Source organism: Rhodamnia argentea, chromosome 5, assembly GCF_020921035.1.
Source record: "Rhodamnia argentea isolate NSW1041297 chromosome 5, ASM2092103v1, whole genome shotgun sequence".
Classification (NCBI taxonomy): domain Eukaryota; kingdom Viridiplantae; phylum Streptophyta; class Magnoliopsida; order Myrtales; family Myrtaceae; genus Rhodamnia; species Rhodamnia argentea.
In genome coordinates, this window is record NC_063154.1 from 627,864 (window position 1) to 649,128 (window position 21,265).

The 21,265-nt window shown below is 40.8% G+C and overlaps 1 protein-coding gene and 1 pseudogene across 1 annotated transcript; both read left to right on the plus strand.

Moving 5' to 3' along the window:
- The first annotated feature begins 435 nt into the window (after positions 1 to 435).
- LOC115753049 (cucurbitadienol 11-hydroxylase-like) lies at positions 436 to 3,435 on the plus strand. Its single transcript, XM_048278951.1, has 9 exons — positions 436 to 650; positions 747 to 1,089; positions 1,189 to 1,338; positions 1,498 to 1,746; positions 1,941 to 2,033; positions 2,131 to 2,209; positions 2,290 to 2,396; positions 2,901 to 3,031; positions 3,342 to 3,435. Exons 1-9 carry the CDS (start codon positions 436 to 438, stop codon positions 3,433 to 3,435), a joined length of 1,461 nt encoding a protein of 486 aa, XP_048134908.1.
- Positions 3,436 to 12,438: 9,003 nt separating this feature from the next.
- Positions 12,439 to 16,170, plus strand: LOC115733720 (annotated as a pseudogene).
- The last annotated feature ends 5,095 nt before the right edge of the window (positions 16,171 to 21,265 follow it).

Genomic DNA, 21,265 nt, shown 5'->3' on the forward strand with positions numbered 1-21,265 from the left:
TGCACCAATTTCACAAGTTTTACGACTTGAATGCACTTTTATAATTTTAATTAGGCGGCATGGGTATCACGAGGTGAACATAATTTGTGATTGTCTTTTTGCCGTATTTTCGTCCTATAAAGATTCATTTTGGGCGATGAAATTCAGGAAAGGAAGGAAATGTATTTTGTATTATTTGGAGAGAGAGAGAGAGAGAGAGAGAGCTGGAATGGGGAACGTCAAAAGCGAGAAAGATGAACACGAAGTGAGAACAAGATGGACGTTCTTGTCGTTGATCGCTGCTCCCCCCCATCCTATAAATATGGCAACACCCAGTTGCGTAAAGCCCCTTTATCTAAGGTAGATCACAGATTTCCATTCCCACTTAATTTCTTCTTGAGATATTAAGGGGAAACCCCGCCAACCAAATCGTCTTGTTTTACTTTCGAGTAGAAGATGTGGTCTATTCCAATATTGGAGATCGTGATGGGCTTTGTGGCTCTTGCTGTAATTGCAGTTTCCCACTGGAAGTACAAATGGAGAATCCATTCCAGTAGGGGAAGGCTTCCTCCTGGTTCAATGGGGTTTCCATTCATAGGAGAGACCATTGAGTTCTTCATCCCCACCAAGTCCATCGACATACCTCCTTTCCTCAAGAAGAGAACTAAAAGGTATGGCAGACTGTAGCAGACTGCTTGGTGATGATGGAGGTGCATGCGTGTGGTTTTGGGTCTTGACTCTGTTGGTGTTTTGTTTTTCTCTTTTAGGTATGGGACGTTGTTCAAAACGAACTTGGTGGGCCGACCGGCGGTGGTATCAGCAGATCCCGAGTTCAATAGATTCATTCTTCGCGAAGAAGGGAAATTGGTCGAGATGTGGTACTTAGATGCGTTTGCTAAGCTCCTAGGTCACGATACTACTACCGGCTTAGAAGTTAAGACGAATGCAACTGGGTACATACACAAACACGTTACTAATGTCGTCCGGAATCACTTTGGTCCCGAGAGACTCAGAGATGAGCTCCTTCCTCAATTTCAAGCCATAGTTGAGAAAGCCTTGGATGCTTGGTCAACTCGAGAATTCATTGAGGTGAAACGTGATTGTGCAGCGGTAAGAATCTGATGTTATTTTGATAGATTTTCAATTATTTGATCGATATGGTTACAACCGTCTCCTAGGCTAAAACATCGATGGCCTTGGATTTGGCAGATGGTGTTCAATTTGACTGCAAAATGTTTATTTAGCTACGATGCCGAGAGATCAGGGGAAAATCTAGCGGAGGACATCCGCAGACTCTATCAAGGTCTCATGTCTCTCCCAATAAACATTCCCGGCACGACCTTTCACAAGAGTTCAAAGGTGAAAATCTTCTGATTCTATTTGCCATCCTTCTCTGGGTCTGATATGCATTAATTCAACATGATCTATCGGCTTGCATACACCGTGCTGACATGAACCTGGTTTCCGCACGAACTATTCCTCCTGCTCTGAACTTCGCATGGCCTATTTGAATGACAGAGTCAAAAGAAGCTAATGAACACCATTGAGCGGGAGATCGCTGAAAGAATGGCGTCACCGGTAACACGCAAGAGAGACTTCCTTGACCATCTCCTGGAGGACATGAAAACTCAGACGCTTCTCACGCGTGACTTGGTTACCTACGTGATGGTTGCGCTTATGGTCGCTAGCCTCGAAACGGTATCCACCGGTTTAGCCATGACCATCAAGCTCATCTCAGAAAGCCCTCAAGTGGTTCAAGAACTAATCGTAAGTCAGTTAATTACCATGGATTCTCAATAAGTTCATCCACATATATCAGAGACCAAAATTTTGCTACCAAGTTTCATCTTCGGTTGCCAAAAGGATGACCTCTGGTGACCAATTGGCCGCCAGAGGTGGACTTCTTGCAACCAAACCAAGATGACATCTCATGAGAAAGCTTTTCACCGCCATTTCATTAGAAGGAAAATGAGGAAGCGCTTCGCAACCGAAGGATTTCGGGAAGAAAAGAAATTACGTGGGAAGAATACAAATCGATGGCTTACACGACGCGAGTGAGTCATGGAGATTCCTTCTTTCCTCTCCGTTTGTTGGAAATTTTCTCTGTATATCTAAAGACTGTATATAATGAACTATTGAAATGATATACAGGTGATCAATGAATCATTCAGATTGGCAAGCATTTCGCCCGGCATTGTTAGAAGAGCACTTAAAGACATTCACTATAAGGGTAAAGTCTCTTATATATCTCCCATTAAGTCAGCAACATCAGAACACGAAACTGTATGAATTTCTATCTTTGTTTGACAGGATACATAATCCCTAAAGATTGGACAATTATCATGGTTCAAACCGGGCTACATCTAAACCCCGAAGCTTTTGTAGATCCCCTAGACTTTAATCCCTCGAGATGGAAGGTAACAGTTGATCTTCACACATGCCCCATTTCACAATATCGATTTGCTAATAAGGTAATAACCGAGATGAGACACCTTTGTTGGTCCCGAAGCGTGGCTCTGATACCACTTGTTGAGAAAGACACAAAGCTCACTTAGAGAAGACACGCTCTTGCTATTAGAGGCGCTCTCTTATGATATCGGTTAGGAGAACGTCTTACGCACACTTATGTGCACACATTCAATTATGGGAGCCAAGCACACTTGCTCAAACGAGAGCTTTGACTATTTTGTAGGCTTAGCAAGTAGGTGTTTCTAGAGAAGTATATTCCTTAATATTCCGAGATATATACATGATTCTAAATATTTTCAGAGAGTATTGTATGTGGCCTACCTATTAGCCACACTTTCTCCAATACATTTGGCGTGTCAGCTTGAATTTGACTCATTATTTTTTGTCTAAGACAACTTCTTCTTTTTTTCTCTTTTCTTGTCTCTTTCCTCCATTTGCATCTACATAAACAGCAAGAGGATATCGAAAAAGTGACAGCGAATTATTATATACCCTTTGGAGGGGGTGGGAGGCCATGCGCTGGAGCTGAATTTACCAAAGCTTTGTATGCTGTATTTCTCCAAGTTCTGGTGACAAAATATAGGTAAACTCTACAATGACATTATGCTGAAATTACAAACAATGGCCTTGATGTGCACCATGGTGTCATCACATATTTACTATTTTCGATCTTTTGTTTCTTTACATGCAAAATCGAGATTAGATTCCTTACAAGTTTCTTAATCCCTATCCAAGTGACAAAAGGTGGGTATGTAGTTACGCAAAATGAAAAACCAGCACATGATATAGTAGTTGCTTATTATGGCGCGTGATGCATTATGTCTTAATTTTTCCTCCTTAAATTCGGCATCTTCCTAAATTTCCTCCTTAGCTTAATGATTTATTTCGCACAGGTGGGTAAAGGTAAAGGGAGGAGAAGTTGTTCGGACTCCCGCGTTGGAGTTCCGAGGTGGTTTTCATGTTAAGGTCTCTACGATCCCGAAATAAGCGCTCACATGCATGCAAGGAAGTCCTTATCCGAAATGGTCGGGTTGTCTTGTAATGTATTATTGAGTTTGTACCGAGTTTTTTTTCAAGCTTTTGTCAGTCTTGTCAAATTTCTTACCAACCTGCAATATGCATTGTCCTAGACATACTGGTCATAAAAAATGTATGTATTACCATTAACCTCAACTGTATAAGTCGAGGCGATGTCTAATTAAAAGACAGTTGGGAGAAGAAAATTTTTTCCAGACTTCTGTTATGTTCTTTCAAATAGTGTACATCTCTCTCCTCTAAGCCTTGAGATATTGTAATGAATGATAGAATTACAATCTTTATCTCATAAGATAAGCTGGTTCAGCATGCATGTTTTTCACTTGCCACTTTTAAGTATTTTCAAAGGCCAAGAGATTCTTAAGATGGATATTAATCAAATACATTGACTAATGGGCAATCACATTTAATGACTAAGAGTAAGGGCTCGAGTATCGGGATAAGGTTAAACTCTCATCTACTCCAAAATCCTACATCTTCCTTGTCTTGACATCCACGGGGCTCCAAAAAGAGGGCTGTCACGCCTAAGCCCTAGAACCCTTACCAAAAGAGGGCTTTGACTCCATGTTGGACTCGGAGTCCACTACCTCCCCATCCGGCATAGCCAAATCCATGGGATCCCAAGAGGGGACGTAAGGGCACGGATTAAGCGGTCCCTCATGTCTCCGTAGCGGACCACATAGCACGCCATGGTCATTGAGAAACCAAGCCTGAAAGAGGTGCAGCACACGGTGCGATAACCCTTTCTCGACCTAGATCTTAGTGACATGCTGCTCCCGGACCGGCCCCGAGAGCACTTCCTCATGGTGGATAATATAGAAACGCTGGTTGGTAGGGATGCCAAATTAATCTATGGCGTGCTTCTTAGAAGTAGTATTCAGATCCGCATTATCAATTAAATTATAGGGTGTATCTTTATCTTGGATGTTACGTCGTCTCTTGAATTCCTACGTAATATCTTAATGTTTTTATGTTTCTTGTCATCGTTTGAATTCCGACATAGCTTGTCGTCTGGTCCGGCTGTGAAGTTTGTATTTTACAAGTTTTGTGGTCGATTAAATTTGTTAGGGCTTGCGTTTGTGCAGTCTTATTAAAATTCAAGTAGTTGATTTGCTGCTCTCATGTGATATTACGCATGCGTAGTTGTCACATAATCTACCTTCTTTAACTTAAAAACTGAAGTGTTACTTTCAGCGAAAGATATTTTGTTGCGGAGGAAAGAGGAATTGAACTTGATTTTCTTTTTATGTAGTTTATTCGAATTTTTCGGGTACTAATGTCCACCGCTCCGCTACTGATTTTATATTTTTATGTATTCAGTCAATTTTGTAAATGCTTCGACCACATCATCAATAAAAGCTAAATGTTTGGTGGCGGCCGGGATAAGACATTGAGGTTAAACACGATGAAGACCAATAGCAAACTCTTGGAATTATATGATGAAACCAGCGGAGGTTGAGCTGCTCTTGCCATTTGACTTTGCTATTAGGTGGCAACGATATTCAAGTGGGAAAAGATTTATTTAAATCTTACGATCGTTCAATGTCAAACCACTCGATCAGCGTGATTAAGAAACAGATCATTATTACTTCAACCTAAAAGATCCATGTGACGAGCTATTATTGATTCTACGCAATCTTATGGGTGTATGTAAACCGTGAATTCCGGCGATTTCTAGTGATTAGGTAAAAGTCTAGTAGATCGACGGTGATTATGATATTTCCCTAAACTGCTCATTAGTGATGGTCAATGGACTTAGCTTTCTGTGCCAAGGCTGAACTGACATCATGGTTTATTAAATAGCTAACTGCAGGCATGGGAAAGGAACGATTGGTCAAATTCAAAGCCCGAATGCATACATGCTTGCGATGGTATGTCCCTAATTTTCATAATCAAATCAAATATTTTAATGCTTCTGGGGGTAGGGATACAAATGAGGGAAAAGTACTAAATTAGGTATTTTAATGCTTTCGACGCTGACGTGAAGGCCGGCTGAGATCGTTCGTCCGATCATATAATATTTTAATAATTTTTTTATTTTTCAATTTTTTTTTTTTTTTTCTCTCTCCCCTCTTCTTCTTCTTCTTCTTCTTCTTCCTCAGGCCATTGTTAGAGGCGACGGCTGGCCTCACCGGCCTTAGGCAAAGGTTGCCCCCTAGCCACCGACAAGGCTCGAGACTTGCCCTGTTTGCCGGTATTAGATGCTCGAGGATGAACAAGCCGCCATGAGGGAAAGATGGGAGTACGATGACGATGAAGGTGATGGAGGAGAGGGGAGGGACATTTCGTGTCAGCTTCTCGGTCATGAGATGAAATAGTTCAAGCGAGATTATTCGTCATCATCGTCGACTTCATTCTTCACCGTCGCAAGATAGAGGAAGGAGAAGAAAATAAAGAAAATAAAAAAAAAGTTACAATATTTAAAAATATTATTAAAATACTATGTTGACTAGGGGTGTATAAACTGGACCGGACCGGCCCGGACCAGCCCGAGATCGGCCTGCACCGGCCAAGTTGGTCCGGTCCTTGAGGTGGATGGTCCGGTCCCCGGTCCCAATAAATGGGACCAGTGATCGGGCGATCCGGTCCTCGGGTTTCTTGTATTGGGATCGGACCGGCCCGGCCCAAACCGGACCGCCAATAATATATAATTATTTATATATAAATATATACAATTGCAAAAAAAAAATTTGAAAACAAAACAGAATAATAAAAGTCCACTACCCATTTTTTTCCCAACCTTGCAAGGTCGCACTCTCCTCCTCAAGACTCTCTTTTTAGTCTTATTTTCCATCTTGTTTTTAGTCATCTTTTCTCTCTGTAGGCTTTTTTGAGTGCGGTTGGTGATGTTTTTATCATGTAATGGCTGGATTTGGTATTGAATTCGAACATTTTGATCAAGTTCGTCGATCATAAAAGTCATAGCGAGTCGCTATGTTTTTACCACGGCATAGTTTATTAAGTTGACTAGATTTTCAATAGTTAGCGGTCCCACTGGGCCGGGACCGGGACTACGGTTCTATCCTCGGTTTCATGCCGAGACCGGACCGATCCGGACCAGGCACACCCCTAATGTTGACAGACCGCTGGCAACCATGTCGGTGTCGGCCGACCAAAATTGGCATAATGGATTGAATTGACCCAATTACAAAAGGTTTAGGATTGAATTGGCCAAAAAAAAGTTTAGGACTAAATTGACACAATTACAAAAAGTTTAGGACTGAATTGACAAAAAAAAATTAGGACTAATTTGACACAAATACAATAGGTTTAGGACTTTTTTGGTAATTTCCCCCTAAAATGATTCTTCAACTTTGTCGCATGGAGCGATGTGGTTCTTGAATTTTAACTTGTTCAATATGGTCATTGAACTTTATTCTAATATGCAATGTTGTCCTTGAACTTTTAATTTATTCAATATGGCCCCTAAACTTTTTGTTTATATTATAGTCCCTAAAGTATATTAAATTGTTCAATGCCTTTGAACTTGAATTAATAAAAGGACAACATTAAATATTTTCATATAGTCAATTAAACAAAATTAAAGTTCATGAGTGATATTGCTTCTGTCATTTTCCCTTCTTGTTGTGGTGACTAGGACAAGTGTTGAAGGGCTTTGATTTACAATGCCGCTTATCAAGGTCAACGAGAAGACCTGTCACAATAAGTTCAGCTTCTTTTAAAAAAAAAAAAAAGGCAACGAAAATAAACGGAAAATTGAAATAGACGTGAATTTATAGGCGTATCGTTCAGTATGAAGCTCAGTGGGATGGTAACGGTCGACAGCAATCACAATTCTTGGAATTATAAACAAACAAAACATTAAAAAACATAAAATGATGCGCTCAGGTCAACGGTCGAACGTTCTCTGTATTTGGACCGGGAGGCTTCTTCAACTACAACATAATCTGCACGCTAATTTACAATGTTCGCAGTCCCAACTCTACGTACTCATCATTTCGTTTGAAATATTCGGTAAATGATCACAATGATTCCAATGTATCGCGGCTCTATACAAGAGCAAATCCGTCCTTAGTATCAACCTCAACTCTTTGTCAAAACCAAAATCATGCTAACTACTTCAAGTAAATTGCAATTGTATGTCAAATTTCTTGGGCATTGTAGTTTGACAAGATGAGAGATCCACGCTATCTCTTGAATCTAAAGGTGTTTTTGGTTGCTCCGATGAGAGCACGGTTCCGATACAAAATGTATCATCCTGCGTCGGGCCAAATAAACCAGCATATACCCAAAGAAACCTAGGATGAAATTCTCGCAACTAGATTGGATAACAAAAATTTGTAGGAAATTAATGAGAGATATTTTGTTCAATAATAAGAACTAGCGTAGCCACCATGTCTTGCTGTCATCCGTTGTGCCACGGTCGCTTGATATTTTTCCGCCCCTCTTTCCAATTTAGTCAGATCCCCATCGGATTGATCTTTATAGATGGAAACTTCGTAAGTTATATTTATGACAACTTCGACCAAAGAAAAAAAAACAAGTTATGGCAACGAATTGGTAAAAGGCCATATCACTCCTCGACTACTTCACTAACTTCGTAAGTTAATTGTAGATGTGAGGATATAATTGTAAATTTGGGAGGGACACCAAAATTCGAAGTTTTGCTTCTTATGTAATATAGATATAGATTTCCCTGAAGAGTTTTAATTTTTAGCAAGAACTCGCGAATATTTTTTCTTTGTCTCTATTTCGCAAGCGAGTTGTATGCATCGGTTGCAGTGTCAACTTTATTATTTTGAATGAAAACAATTTTTCTTGTGAGAAATTTCGGGACTCCAATAGTCCAATTAGAGTGCATTTGTCTTGCAGAAAATAAAGAATTTGAGAAACATTTTCTCAAAAATGATCACTTTATATCGCTTGCAAAAATAAAATGAACGAAAAAATTTTCATCGTCCACAAAAAATGTTTAGACATAAACTCCTTATCGATAATGTGAATATTTTTCATTGACTAACTTCAAGTGATACATGCAGCTATATTTTTAGAATATGTTGTTTAACTTGTTCGTTTTTTTGCGAAACAAATGGAGTATTAATTAAGTTGAATAATAGAGCCATGCTACAAACAAGAAAAAAGTGACAATTAATGCATGAGGCTTCGCTAGTATCAATTTGTCATGGAAAATGTAATGTGTTTCAATGAGTTGGAAGATATATAGAGTCAGACGACTTGAGAAGACCGAATTACCATAGATCGGGCCGAGCTGGCCATGTTGCCGGTGTTTGAATCTATCTATTCAACTTCAATGCCATTGATATATGACAAGTAGGATGATTGCACCTTCTTAAGGCTTTCAGGGATAAACCTGCTTTCACTTTCTGATGACAGATGGACCGACGATCTAAATAAAACAAATCTAAAAAGGCCATCCTTGGAGAAAACAATGCGATTGCTTCGGTGAGTGCAAAGATGCCCTCCCAATGACCCGATATTTAGAAGACGCCCTGATATTGGTTAGCATAAGCACTTAGAGAGTGGTGAATAAGTGATTTTATAGAAACTTGACGAGTAAATGCGGAATTAGAAAGGTCAAGTTGAATATGAGCATGGCCGAGTAAAATAGAGTGTGAATAGGTTCAGTGTTATGGTAATATTTAGCAGTGCAAAAATTTCTATTAATAATAAGTAAATATGAATAGATAGGTAGAAAACCTTGCACATAGAGCTTTATAGTGGTTCGGTTTGGTGTGAGCCTATATCCACTCTCCTACGGTAACAGCCTAGTGGCTTGATTCCACTAAACATTTTCTTGAAGTTACAATAGAATGTGCTGCTTATACTCAAATATGTCTCTCCGAAGCTAGTGTTGCTTCTATCCGAGTTGATAGATCTCACTATCTGACACCTAAGCACAACCTATAACACTGCTACACTTCTCGAAAGATTACAATGTGAATCTCACAAAAAGCAAATGTAAAATGTAAAGCTCTCTAAATTTGGATTTTTGAGCTTTTGATCGCTTCTCTTCTGTTGACGTCTTGATTTCCTTTTATACTCCTCAGCGTTGAAACTTCCCTTTGGACAATTTTCAAGAGGATCAACCTCCAAGCCAGCCGTTGTAGAAAAGATCAATTACCATTGGGGTGAATCAATCAGAGTTCCCGTAGATTTGGTGGCCCAAACACTAAAATTTAGGCTTCCACAAATAGAGTTATTCATCTATTGAAAGTATCATCCCTTTGAATTGATTGCCAATCCACAAAAATATTACGTGTATTTAAAATCTTTCACGTATATATACTTGGAAATTGATAACCAATGATATCCTTCCATAATTGTAACCCATACCAGATCAAAAGCTGTCAATGATATCCTTCCTTATTAGCAGGTGTTACTTCACACTAATAAAAATGCCCATATCAAGGACGTATCGGTTTTGCCCATATTTTTTATTCTATTTTGTGACATGAAAAGGGTATAAAGGCGAATACAAAAATTAATATCTAGAATTTGTTATCCATGCTTTCTTTCTTAATAAGGCATGAAGTAACTCTCTAAGGCTGCATTTGGTCATCATGATAGGATATATCCTATCTTTTATTTGATAGATCTTCATGATTAGATAAATGGGATATATTCAGGATAAAAATATCCTAGGAGAGGAGGTGTGATAGACTTGGGCAAAATTTATCAAGAAATAAAACATGAGAAGAACCAAGTTTTTCCACAACCACAACCTCTTCTCCCTCCGTCGTGCCGAGCCGCCTCTCCAACGGGGGGCTGCCTCTTCGATGGCGATGACCATCAATGTGGATGCCTCTCCGGCGGCGCCATGCTTGGGTCTCCGGAGGCAAAATCGGATATCTCCATGACCTTGTTCTCTAATTGAGACTTTGGTGTGATATGAGATCGTGTCCCTCGTTCTTTCATCGCTTGAACCTTTTCAACATTTAAAAAGGGTCTCGACATGCAATGAATAAATCAAGGTTTATTATCGACTTTCAAGAGAGCTCTCTTGGACGACTTGCATAAGTGCATCTTCATCTTGTGAAAAGAGACTGATAAATTCCATTCTTCAACACTTGTTTACTTACTCGATAAGACAGTGAACAAGGCCAACGGGTCATTTTCAAAGTATACGACTCCAAACCAAGACCCTTGATAATGGACCTACTCAATCGATGTTGTGCCTGAATTTATATGGCATAAACCTCCGGTAAAAAATAACTCACTCATCAGAACTCGTCATTGAATAATTTCATTCGACATCAATTGTGCCTTGCCTCTAAGTATCCGACATTATATCCGTAGTTCACCAAATAATAAATAGGATAAGACAAAATCCTATGATTTTTTTATCATATCCTATCTAGATTATATCACACTCGTTGTCGTTAACCATTTTTTAGGACCCTAGCGATGAAGAGCTTGTTCGGAGGTGGACATGAACGTCAGTTCCTTTTTTTGTAGTATGGAGTAGTATTAACCCCAACCTTGATCTGGTATCTTTTGATGATTGTAGGAAGTGGCCTTGACGTAGGGCTTGTATATACGTATTTCCCAGGATTAACAAGATAAATAAATAAAAGTATTGTTTTGCAGATGTTGATTGATTTGGCTATCCCTATTATCGCTTTTAATAGTGTTTGGGGAAGTAACACGTTCCGCATGCGCTTAATTGAAAGATAAAATTTTAAATGGGTCGGTGACACGTCCCGGGACGTCACAACTTAACGACCGAGAAGGGATGTCGACGTGCCCGATGGGTGCGGGGCATGACATCCCCGTTTAAGATATGTAACATCCCCAAAGAAAGGGGGTGTGCATGACTCTTTGTCTCACATTGCTTAGGAAGAAGGTCTTGGGATGGTTTGTATGTGTTGGATCCTCCTAAACTTGTAAGAAGCTTTTTCCGAGGGTTGTATGGGCGGCCCTTGTAAGAACAAAACCGTGAGGACTGTGTGTCCAAAGCGGACAATATCTTGCAAGTGGCACGGTGGAAGCGTGGTGGGCCTAGAACGTTACGGTTGGTATCAGAGCCAACTCTCGACAGCATGTGTGGACCGCAATGGGCGCTCGCTGGTGCTGCCGAGGGCACAGCCAGAACGCTATGCCGCTATGGGGGGGAGTATGTAACATCCCCAAAGAGAGGGGGTGTGCATGACTCTTTGTCCCACATTGCTTAGAGAGAAGGTCTTGGGATGGCTTATATGTATTGGGTCCTTCTAAACTTGCAAGATGCGTTTTCTGAGAGTTGTATGGGCAACCCTCGGAAAAACAAAACCATGAGGACTGTATGTCTAAAGCGGACAATATCTTGCAAGTGGCGCAGCGGAAGCGTGGTGGGCCTAGACCGTTATAATATGGCTCTCACACCATGTTGAAGGAGGTTCCAAGTTTCACCTACCCGAAAACTTGAACCTACTCTGCATACACTGAAACTTGGAATGTGACAAGTTCGGTTTCAAGTTCGAGATTCTACTCTAAAATCATGCTCACTCCTAACATAAACATATAAGTTCGATACTTTTGCCGCACCGATATAAGTTCGGGATTTCGGTGATGCCCAAAAAAAAAAAATTAGGCGGCATGGGTATCACGAGGTGAACATAATTTGTGATTGTCTTTTTGCCGTATTTTCGTCCTAAAAAGATTCATTTTGGGCGATGAAATTCAGGAAAGGAAGGAAATGCATTTTGTATTATTTGGGAGAGAGAGAGAGAGAGAGAGAGAGAGAGAGAGAGAGAGAGAGAGAAGGAGCTGGAATGGAGAACGTCAAAAGCGAGAATGATGAACGCGAAGTGAGAACAAGATGGACGTTCTTGTCGTTGATCGCTGGTCCCCCCATCCTATAAATATGGCGACACCCAGCTGCGTAAAGCCCCTTTATCTAAGATAGATCACAGATTTCCATTGCCACTTAATTTCTTCTTGAGATATTAAGGGGAAACCCCACCAAACAAATCGACATTTAGCTGTGAGTGGAAGATGTGGTTCATTCCAACATTGGAGATTGTCATAGGCCTTTTGGCTCTTGCTGTAATTGCAGTTTCCCACTGGAAGTACAAATGGAGAGTCCATTCCAGTAGGGGAAGGCTTCCTCCTGGTTCCATGGGGTTTCCATTCATAGGAGAGACCATTGCGTTCTTCATCCCCGCCAAGTCCATCGACATACCTCCTTTCCTCAAGAAGAGAACTAATAGGTATGGCAGACTGTAGCAGACTGCATGGTGATGATGGAGGTGCATGCTTGTGGTTCTGGGTCTGAACTCTGTTGGTGTTTTGTTTTTCTCTTTTAGGTATGGGACGTTGTTCAAAACGAACTTGGTGGGCTGACCGGCGGTGGTATCGGCAGATCCCGAGTTCAATAGATTCGTTCTTCGCAAAGAAGGGAAATTGGTCGAGATGTGGTACTTAGATGCGTTTGCTAAGCTCCTAGGTCACGATACTACTACCGGCTTAGAAGTTAAGACGAATGCAACTGGGTACATACACAAACACGTTACTAATGTCGTCCGGAATCACTTTGGTCCCGAGAGACTCAGAGATGAGCTCCTTCCTCAATTTCAAGCCATAGTTGAGAAAGCCTTGGATGCTTGGTCAACTCGAGAATTCATTGAGGTGAAACGTGATTGTGCAGCGGTAAGAATCTGATGTTATTTTGATAGATTTTCAATTATTTGATCGATATGGTTACAACCGTCTCCTAGGCTAAAACATCGATGGCCTTTGGATTTGGCAGATGGTGTTCAATTTGACTGCAAAATGTTTATTTAGCTACGATGCCGAGAGATCAGGGGAAAATCTAGCGGAGGACATCCGCAGACTCTATCAAGGTCTCATGTCTCTCCCAATAAACATTCCCGGCACGACCTTTCACAAGAGTTCAAGGGTGAAAATCTTCTGATTCTATTTGCCATCCTTCTCTGGGTCTGATATGCATTAATTCAACATGATCTATCGGCTTGCATACACCGTGCTGACATGAACCTGGTTTCCGCACGAACTATTCCTCCTGCTCTGAACTTCTCATGGCCTATTTGAATGACAGAGTCAAAAGAAGCTAATGAACACCATTGAGCGGGAGATCGCTGAAAGAATGGCGTCACCGGTAACACGCAAGAGAGACTTCCTTGACCATCTCCTGGAGGACATGAAAACTCAGACGCTTCTCACGCGTGACTTGGTTACCTACGTGATGGTTGCGCTTATGGTCGCTAGCCTCGAAACGGTATCCACCGGTTTAGCCATGACCATCAAGCTCATCTCAGAAAGCCCTCAAGTGGTTCAAGAACTAATCGTAAGTTAGTTAATTACCATGGATTCTCAATAAGTTCATCCACATATATCAGAGACCAAAATTTTGCTACCAAGTTTCATTTTCGGTTGCCAAAAGGATGACCTCTGGTGACCAATTGGCCGCCAGAGGTGGACTTCTTGCAACCAAACCAAGATGACCTCTCATGAGAAAGCTTTTCACCGCCATTTCATTAGAAGGAAAATGAGGAAGCGCTTCGCAACCGAAGGATTTCGGGAAGAGAAGAAATTACGTGGGAAGAATACAAATCGATGGCTTACACGACGCGAGTGAGTCATGGAGATTCCTTCTTTCCTCTCCGTTTGTTGGAACTTTTCTCTGTATATCTAAAGACTGTATATAATGAACTATTGAAATGATATACAGGTGATCAATGAATCATTCAGATTGGCAAGCATTTCGCCCGGCATTGTTAGAAGAGCACTTAAAGACATTCACTACAAGGGTAAAGTCTCTTATATATCTCCCGTTAAGTCAGCAACATCAGAACACGAAACTGTATGAATTTCTATCTTTGTTTGACAGGATACATAATCCCTAAAGATTGGACGATTATCATGGTTCAAACTGGGCTACATCTGAACCCCGAAGCTTTTGTAGATCCCCTAGTCTTTAATCCCTCGAGATGGAAGGTAACAGTTGATCTTCACACATGCCCCATTTCACAATATCGATTTGCTAATAAGGTAATAACCGAGATGAGACACCTTTGTTGGTCCCGAAGCGTGGCTCTGATACCGCTTGTTGAGAAAGACACAAAGCTCACTTAGAGAAGACACGCTCTTGCTATTAGAGGCGCTCTCTTATGATATCGGTTAGGAGAACGTCTTACGCACACTTATGTGCACACATTCAATTATGGGAGCCAAGCACACTTGCTCAAACGAGAGCTTTGACTATTTTGTAGGTTTAGCAAGGAGGTGTTTCTAGAGAAGTATATTCCTTAATATTCCGAGATATATACATGATTCTAAATATTTTCAGAGAGTATTGTCTGTGGCCTACCTATTAGCCACACTTTCTCCAATACATTTGGCGTGTCAGCTTGAATTTGACTCATTATTTTTTATCTAAAACAACTTCTTCTTTTTGTTTTTTCTTTTCTTGTCTCTTTCCTCCATTTGCATCTACATTAACAGCAAGAGGATATCGAAAAAGTGACAGCGAATTATTATATACCCTTTGGAGGGGGTGGGAGGCCATGCGCTGGAGCTGAATTTACCAAAGCTTTGTATGCTGTATTTCTCCAAGTTCTGGTGACAAAATATAGGTAAACTCTACAATGACATTATGCTCAAATTACAAACAAATGGCCTTGATGTGCACCATGGTGTCATCACATCTTTACTATTTTCAATCTTATGTTTCGTTACATTCAAAATTGAGATTAGATTCCTTACAAGTTTCTTAATCGGAAAAATTACCAAAAAAGTCTTAAACCTATTGCAATTGCGCCAATTCAGTCCTAAACTTTTTTTTTTTGTTAATTCAGTTATAAACCTTTTGCAATTGTGTCGTTTCAGTTCATCCAGCAAATTTTGACCGGCTGGCGCCGACATGGACATTGGCCGACCGACGACCTAATATTTTCATATTTTTTTTGAATTTTTTTATGATTTCTTTTATAATTTTTCATTTTTCATTTTTCTTTTTTCTTTTCCTCCCCCCTCCCCCAACCAACCCCCACACCCAGCCAATTGCCATAATCCGGTGAGCGGCCGGAGGGTCGGCCGGCCGACTCGCCCTACTACGGCTGGGGTCGACCTTGCCGTCACCGCCTCGGCCAGCGACGGTGAGGTCGACCCCCCGTGGCGTGGGCGAGTCGGCCGAACGCCCCTTTGGCCAATCGCCGGATTATGGCAACCGGCTGGGCTGGGGCTAGGGAGGGGGGCGGTGAGTTGGGAGGAAAAGAAAAACAAAAAGAAAAAACAAAAAAAAAAACTATAAAATAAATCATAAAAAAATTCAAAAAAATATGAAAATATTAGGTCGCTAGCCAGCCAAAATTCGCTGGATGGACTGAAATGGTACAATTGCAAAATGTTTAGGACTAAATCGGCAAAGAAAAAAGGTTTAGGATTGAATTGGCACAATTGCAATAGGTTTAGGACTTTTTTTTGTAATTTCCCCTTTCTTAATCCCTGTCCAAGTGACAAAAGATGGGTATACAGTTACACAAAATGAAGAAGCAGCACATAATATAGTAGTTGCTTATTATGGCGCATGATACATTATGTCTTAACTTTTCCTCCTTATATTCGGCATCTTCCTAAATCTCCTCCTTAGCTTGAAGATTTATTTCACACAGGTGGGTAAAGGTAAAGGGAGGAGAAGTTGTTCGAACTCCCGCGTTGGAGTTCCGAGGTGGTTTTCATATTAAGGTCTCTAAGATCCCGAAATAAGCGCTCATATGCATGCAAGGAAGTCCTTATCCAAAATGTTCGGGTTGTCTTATAATGTATTATTGAGTTTGTACCGAGTTTTTTCAAGCTTTTGTCAGTCTTGTCAAATTTCTTACCAACCTGCAATATCCTTTGTCCTAGACATACTGGTCATAAAAAATGTATGTATTACCATTAACCTCAACTGTATAAATCGAGGCGATGTCTAATTAAAAGACAGAGTTGGGAGAAGAGAAAATTTTCCAAACTTCTATTATGTTCTTTCAAATAGTGTACATCTCTCTCCTCGAAGCCTTGCGCTATTGTAATGAATGATAGAATTACAATCTTTATCTCATAAGATAAGCTGGTTCAGCATGCATGTTTTTCACTTGCCACTTTTAAGTATTTTCAAAGGCCAAGAGATTCTTACGATGGATATTAATGATATACATTGACTAATGGGCAATCACATTTAATGGCTACGAGTAAGGGCTCGAGTGTCACGATAGCATACTTATCTCGAATTCCAATAGTCTTTTGCTTAAAACCTTACTGATAGACAAATTGTGGAAGGGAGTTATTCCTTCCCTTTCTTCGAGCATACACCAAGTATGTGCAATGGCATATTATGACAACCCCAATTTCACATAACAAAAGGTTTATGTGAATTTGGTTGAACTGGCATATTGCGGATAAGTCCAACTTCGAAAAGCGATGTACACATTTATAATTGTTCCACGCATTCCATATTGTAATCATAAGTCTTTTAGGGTGTGTTTGGTAACATTTTTATTTTTCTATTGTTATTTTGTTCCTCGAAACAAAAAAAGAACATAAATCAATTTGTTAATTGTTCTATTCTCCGGAATAAATTAATAGTCAGGGAATAGATTTGGAATAGAAACAAAAAGTAAAAAAATTAATTTTTTTCCCAAGAACAAAAAGAGAAATAAGGTCATTTTATAGAAACAAGTTCACTGTTTCTCAACCCGACCCGATACCTAACCTGCATCTACCTAAGTGGTCGGGTGTTGGGCAAGGCCTCCTTTTTCTACCATTTATATCTTTGGCTTCTTTAGTATACTTATCATCAAAATAATGTAAGGTAAATTCAAAATAACCGATTTGAGTTCTTTTTAATTTCTACTTTCATTAAGATTTTCTTTCAACATGCTCAGAAATATTTTACAGAAGACGCAATGAGAAATTTGTATGCAACATGAACGAATTGACAAGAATGGAAGAACATTTAAATTCGTATTTGATTGCTTTGAATCAACATATGTAAATTATATTAATACTTGAGTTTTATTAAGTCCTATTTTTTTGTTTATCGGAGGTGGGTGCAGTGGGAATCGACTAGGAGGGCGCAGTTATATATTATCATTTTTGGATTGGATCTTTGAGTATTATTTTTTGACTAATTATGGAAATTTTTTAGAATTCTTGGGATTGATGGTGAGAAGGGAAGATGAAGAAGAAGTGCAAAAAAAAGGAAAAAAAAAAAAACCAAAACCCGACCCGAACAGACAAACTACATGAAATCATTTCTCATAACATGGCCCGACCCAACCCAAAAAGGGGTCGGGTCGGGCCAGCTTGGGCATTTTTGACACCACTACTATCTATTACGTTTGATTTTCTAAGGCCATCTTAGAACATCTTGATCATTTAAGTTCTTATAAAAGTCTAATTTTATTCAAACATGAATTGTCAAGTCTCCACTATAATTAAATGAAAAAAATTCATAATAAAATTTTTATAGTCGTGCCAAAAACATTTCTATTCTTTTTCTGTGTCTAGAATAGAAATTTTTTGCAATTTACCAAATGTGTTATTCTACTCGGAAACTCATCCAGGGAATACAAATCTAAAAAAAATAAATTTCTAAAAATAAATTATTCTCGAGAACAGAAATGCTAACAAGCACACCCTTAATTGCTATTGATTATCCTCTCTTACCATCATTAAAAATTTTTCTAAGCGTGGAAATATTTAATTGGGGAGGTAAATGAGATTTGCAATGATTTGAATTCAGGAGTTCCTACTTTAATACCATCCCGGATTTTGTGCACCAATGACATCTGTTCTAAAAATTTAAGTTGTTAAATAAATGCGCGGTTTAATATTTAAATAATTCTATCATAGTGACAGAGTTTTATCCAACCATACATTTCGTGATTGAAACCGAATAACATATTTGTGCAATCTCCAACTTCAGCAGTAAAACCCACTTGTGTGGGATAAGATTAGCAAGCAAATCCCACTTTTTTTTTCTACTTCTTTTTTTAATTTCGGTTGCGCATCTACCATAATATAAGATGTGCGATCGGCAGAGCACCGTTGCAATATGTCAAACTGTGTAATGTAAGGAATTCCTCTTCCTTTTAAAAGATTTAACCGCTCTTTTTTCCCTAAAACATCGTTGCTTACTTAGTTGACAAGCATTTTTGTACCTGGACAAATGCGTAATTGAATATCCCTCAAGCATTTCGATATTAAAATGTGGATATCTTCTATCTCACAATTACAACAAATTTCCTCAAAAGACATTAAATCTTAAAATAATTTTCCATTTCCACATATTTTGTATAGTTTCTTTCAGTTATTCAATAAGACGAATATTTCATGACAAAGTGATTTTGCTTAAATTTTTGTATGTCAATTTTTCGCACACACGTGACGTGAGTGTACATTTGCCAGTACACAAGAACACTGCTGGACCTGTGTCAGGAATATCACAATTTAAATTTCATTCGCTGTTTGATAAACTCGGGAACTTTTCATTATGATCTAATCTTTTTTTAAGGTTATCTTAATTGATTGGTTTCACTGTATGATGCTTTGTACACGTACGTTTTCAACGTACATTTGCGAGTCTTTGTCTATGTCTCTCATTTCCATGTGTCAATTGATTTCATAGCCTGAATCAATTTGCAAAACGATATCTAGTGATAATGGCCTTTGGGTGTGACGCCCTGGAAATTCGACATCTGTTTAATAGTAGAATTCGGTTTATGGAATGCCTATGAATTCCAGTTTGTTGTTCAAAATTAGATTTCAAGGAATTAGGTATCGGAGATTGGAATTTTCTGAATCGTCGATTGAATTGGATTAGATTTCGATCGGTTAGTCGTCACGCATTAGAATTAGAAATTCTCGTACCCGAGCCTCGTTGTGACCAAATCTACCTGAGATTAGACTAGAATACCTTCTGTCGGATTGTCGGATGTTCAATTTACCCATAGTTGCAAAATGACCATTTTGCCCTCAGCCAAATTTTGAAATGACAAAAATGTCCTTAGGATTTTCATGGGTGTCAAGACAAAGAATTTGATGAAATGGGATCCACCTCATCCCATCTTTAGCCCCAAAGTCAAAAAGGGTAGGCTCTCTCTCTCTCTCTCTCTCTCTCTCTCTCTCTCTCTCCCACCGCCCTTCTTCTTCTGTCATCTTGGTGGACGACCAGCCCCTCTCATCCATTGCTCCTTCCTTTTTCGTGCAAGCCAACCCACCACCTCACACCACCCTCTCCTCCTCCACTGCAGCGACCCCACCACCATCTCCGAACACCGCTGTCGTTGCCGCAGTAGCCTCGGAACAGCCCTGAAGATCAGCTCCCCTGTTCTGGCCCTGCTCCCGCGCCGATTTTTTTGTCTGTTCCACCCTCCCTGTGCGTCCTCAGCCACCACCACCGCCTACTTCGACCACCACGCCCTCCATCCTCCTACTCCGACGCAACTCCACCACCTCAGCTCTGTCGCACGCCGTCACAGAAACCCCGGAGCAACCCCGAAGTCCAAACAGCCAGCCCTGCCCTGTTTCGGGCCCGGTTCTGTTGCTGCGGCTTCTGTGCTGCTGCTGCTACTTCCAGTGACCACCGACGACCACCCACCACCACACCGACGCCCCTACAGCTGCCTTGAACCCCTCGTACCACCAGCGGACAGCCCAGAAGCCGTGGGACAGCCCTGCAGAACCCGGCGGCCCCTGTTTCGGGTCCGTCAGCACTGCTGCTGCTGTTCCGCCTCAGTCCACTGCCGCCGCCGCTAGTTCCGACCTCCTCCGCCGACCTCCGACCCTCTCACGCCCCTGCCAAGTCTCCCCGCCACTTGCAGCTGCCCAAGGAGGCCAGAACCGACGAGGACAACCCCGAAGACCCCTGGTTCCGCTCCCCAGTTTCGCACCCTTCTCTGTCCAGCTCTACACTGCCGCTGCCACGGTTGTTACGCCGCCGTTCACCCTTCGTCGTCGCCACTCTCAACCACTCGGACGACCCCCCCAGCCTTGACCGACCTTCCCTCAGCCCGCTGAGCCATCACGAGACCCCAAGAACAGCCACCCCAGCCCTGCCCGTGCCTGGCCTGTTCTGTCCGTGAGTGCCCTGTTTTGGGCCTGTGTCGCGGGCCATTTCCGTGGGCTGTGGCCTGTTATGGCCTGGGCCGTGAGCCAGTGTGTCCGGGCCCGTGTGCCACTATTCCTGGCCCGCGTGCCCAGTCCGTAGGCCAAGTGGGCCGAGATTTTGGGCCTAGTGGCCGAGATTCGTGGGCCAAATGTTCATGAGTCCAAGCCCGTGTTTCGATGTTCGCGCCGAAGATTTTCAAGGATCGCCGCCGCACTCGCCTTCGTGTAGTTGACTGTGAGTTGACCTCTAATCTTTAGTTAGGACGCTAATTGCATTCGGAATTAGTTTAATTAGATTTTTAGGGTGTGTAGGTAGATTAATTAGAGTCGGTTTAGGTTAGAACTTTGGTTTAGGTTAAATGGCCCTAATTAGTTAAATTCATTCAACTATGGCTATTTGGGATTAAATTGGTTGACAAGATGATTGTTATTGCTTAATCGAGAGCGAGTGATAGGTTAAAGACGAGCATACAATCGATCAACGAGTTGGGATTGATTCTTGCTAAATCAAATTAATTATTGTTAAATGGACATACAAATTGGATTTAAATGTGTGCAATCGGATCGAATATGTGTCATTGAATTGATTGATCGTGCTTGATCGATCGTCTATATCGATTATTTGGTTGAATGCCTTGACCGATTGTTGATTGATCGATTGATTGTTTGGGGGTTAATCACCATATATCAACCGCAAAGTCTGGTCGAT

Bases quoted from the DNA above. Each gene is read 5' to 3' on its own strand.
- LOC115753049 (XM_048278951.1), top strand. From the start codon at position 436: ATGTGGTCTATTCCAATATTGGAGATCGTGATGGGCTTTGTGGCTCTT. The intron at 1,090-1,188 runs GTAAGAATCTGA...TGGATTTGGCAG, and splicing joins TGAAACGTGATTGTGCAGCG to ATGGTGTTCAATTTGACTGC. The intron at 3,032-3,341 runs GTAAACTCTACA...TATTTCGCACAG, and splicing joins GTTCTGGTGACAAAATATAG to GTGGGTAAAGGTAAAGGGAG.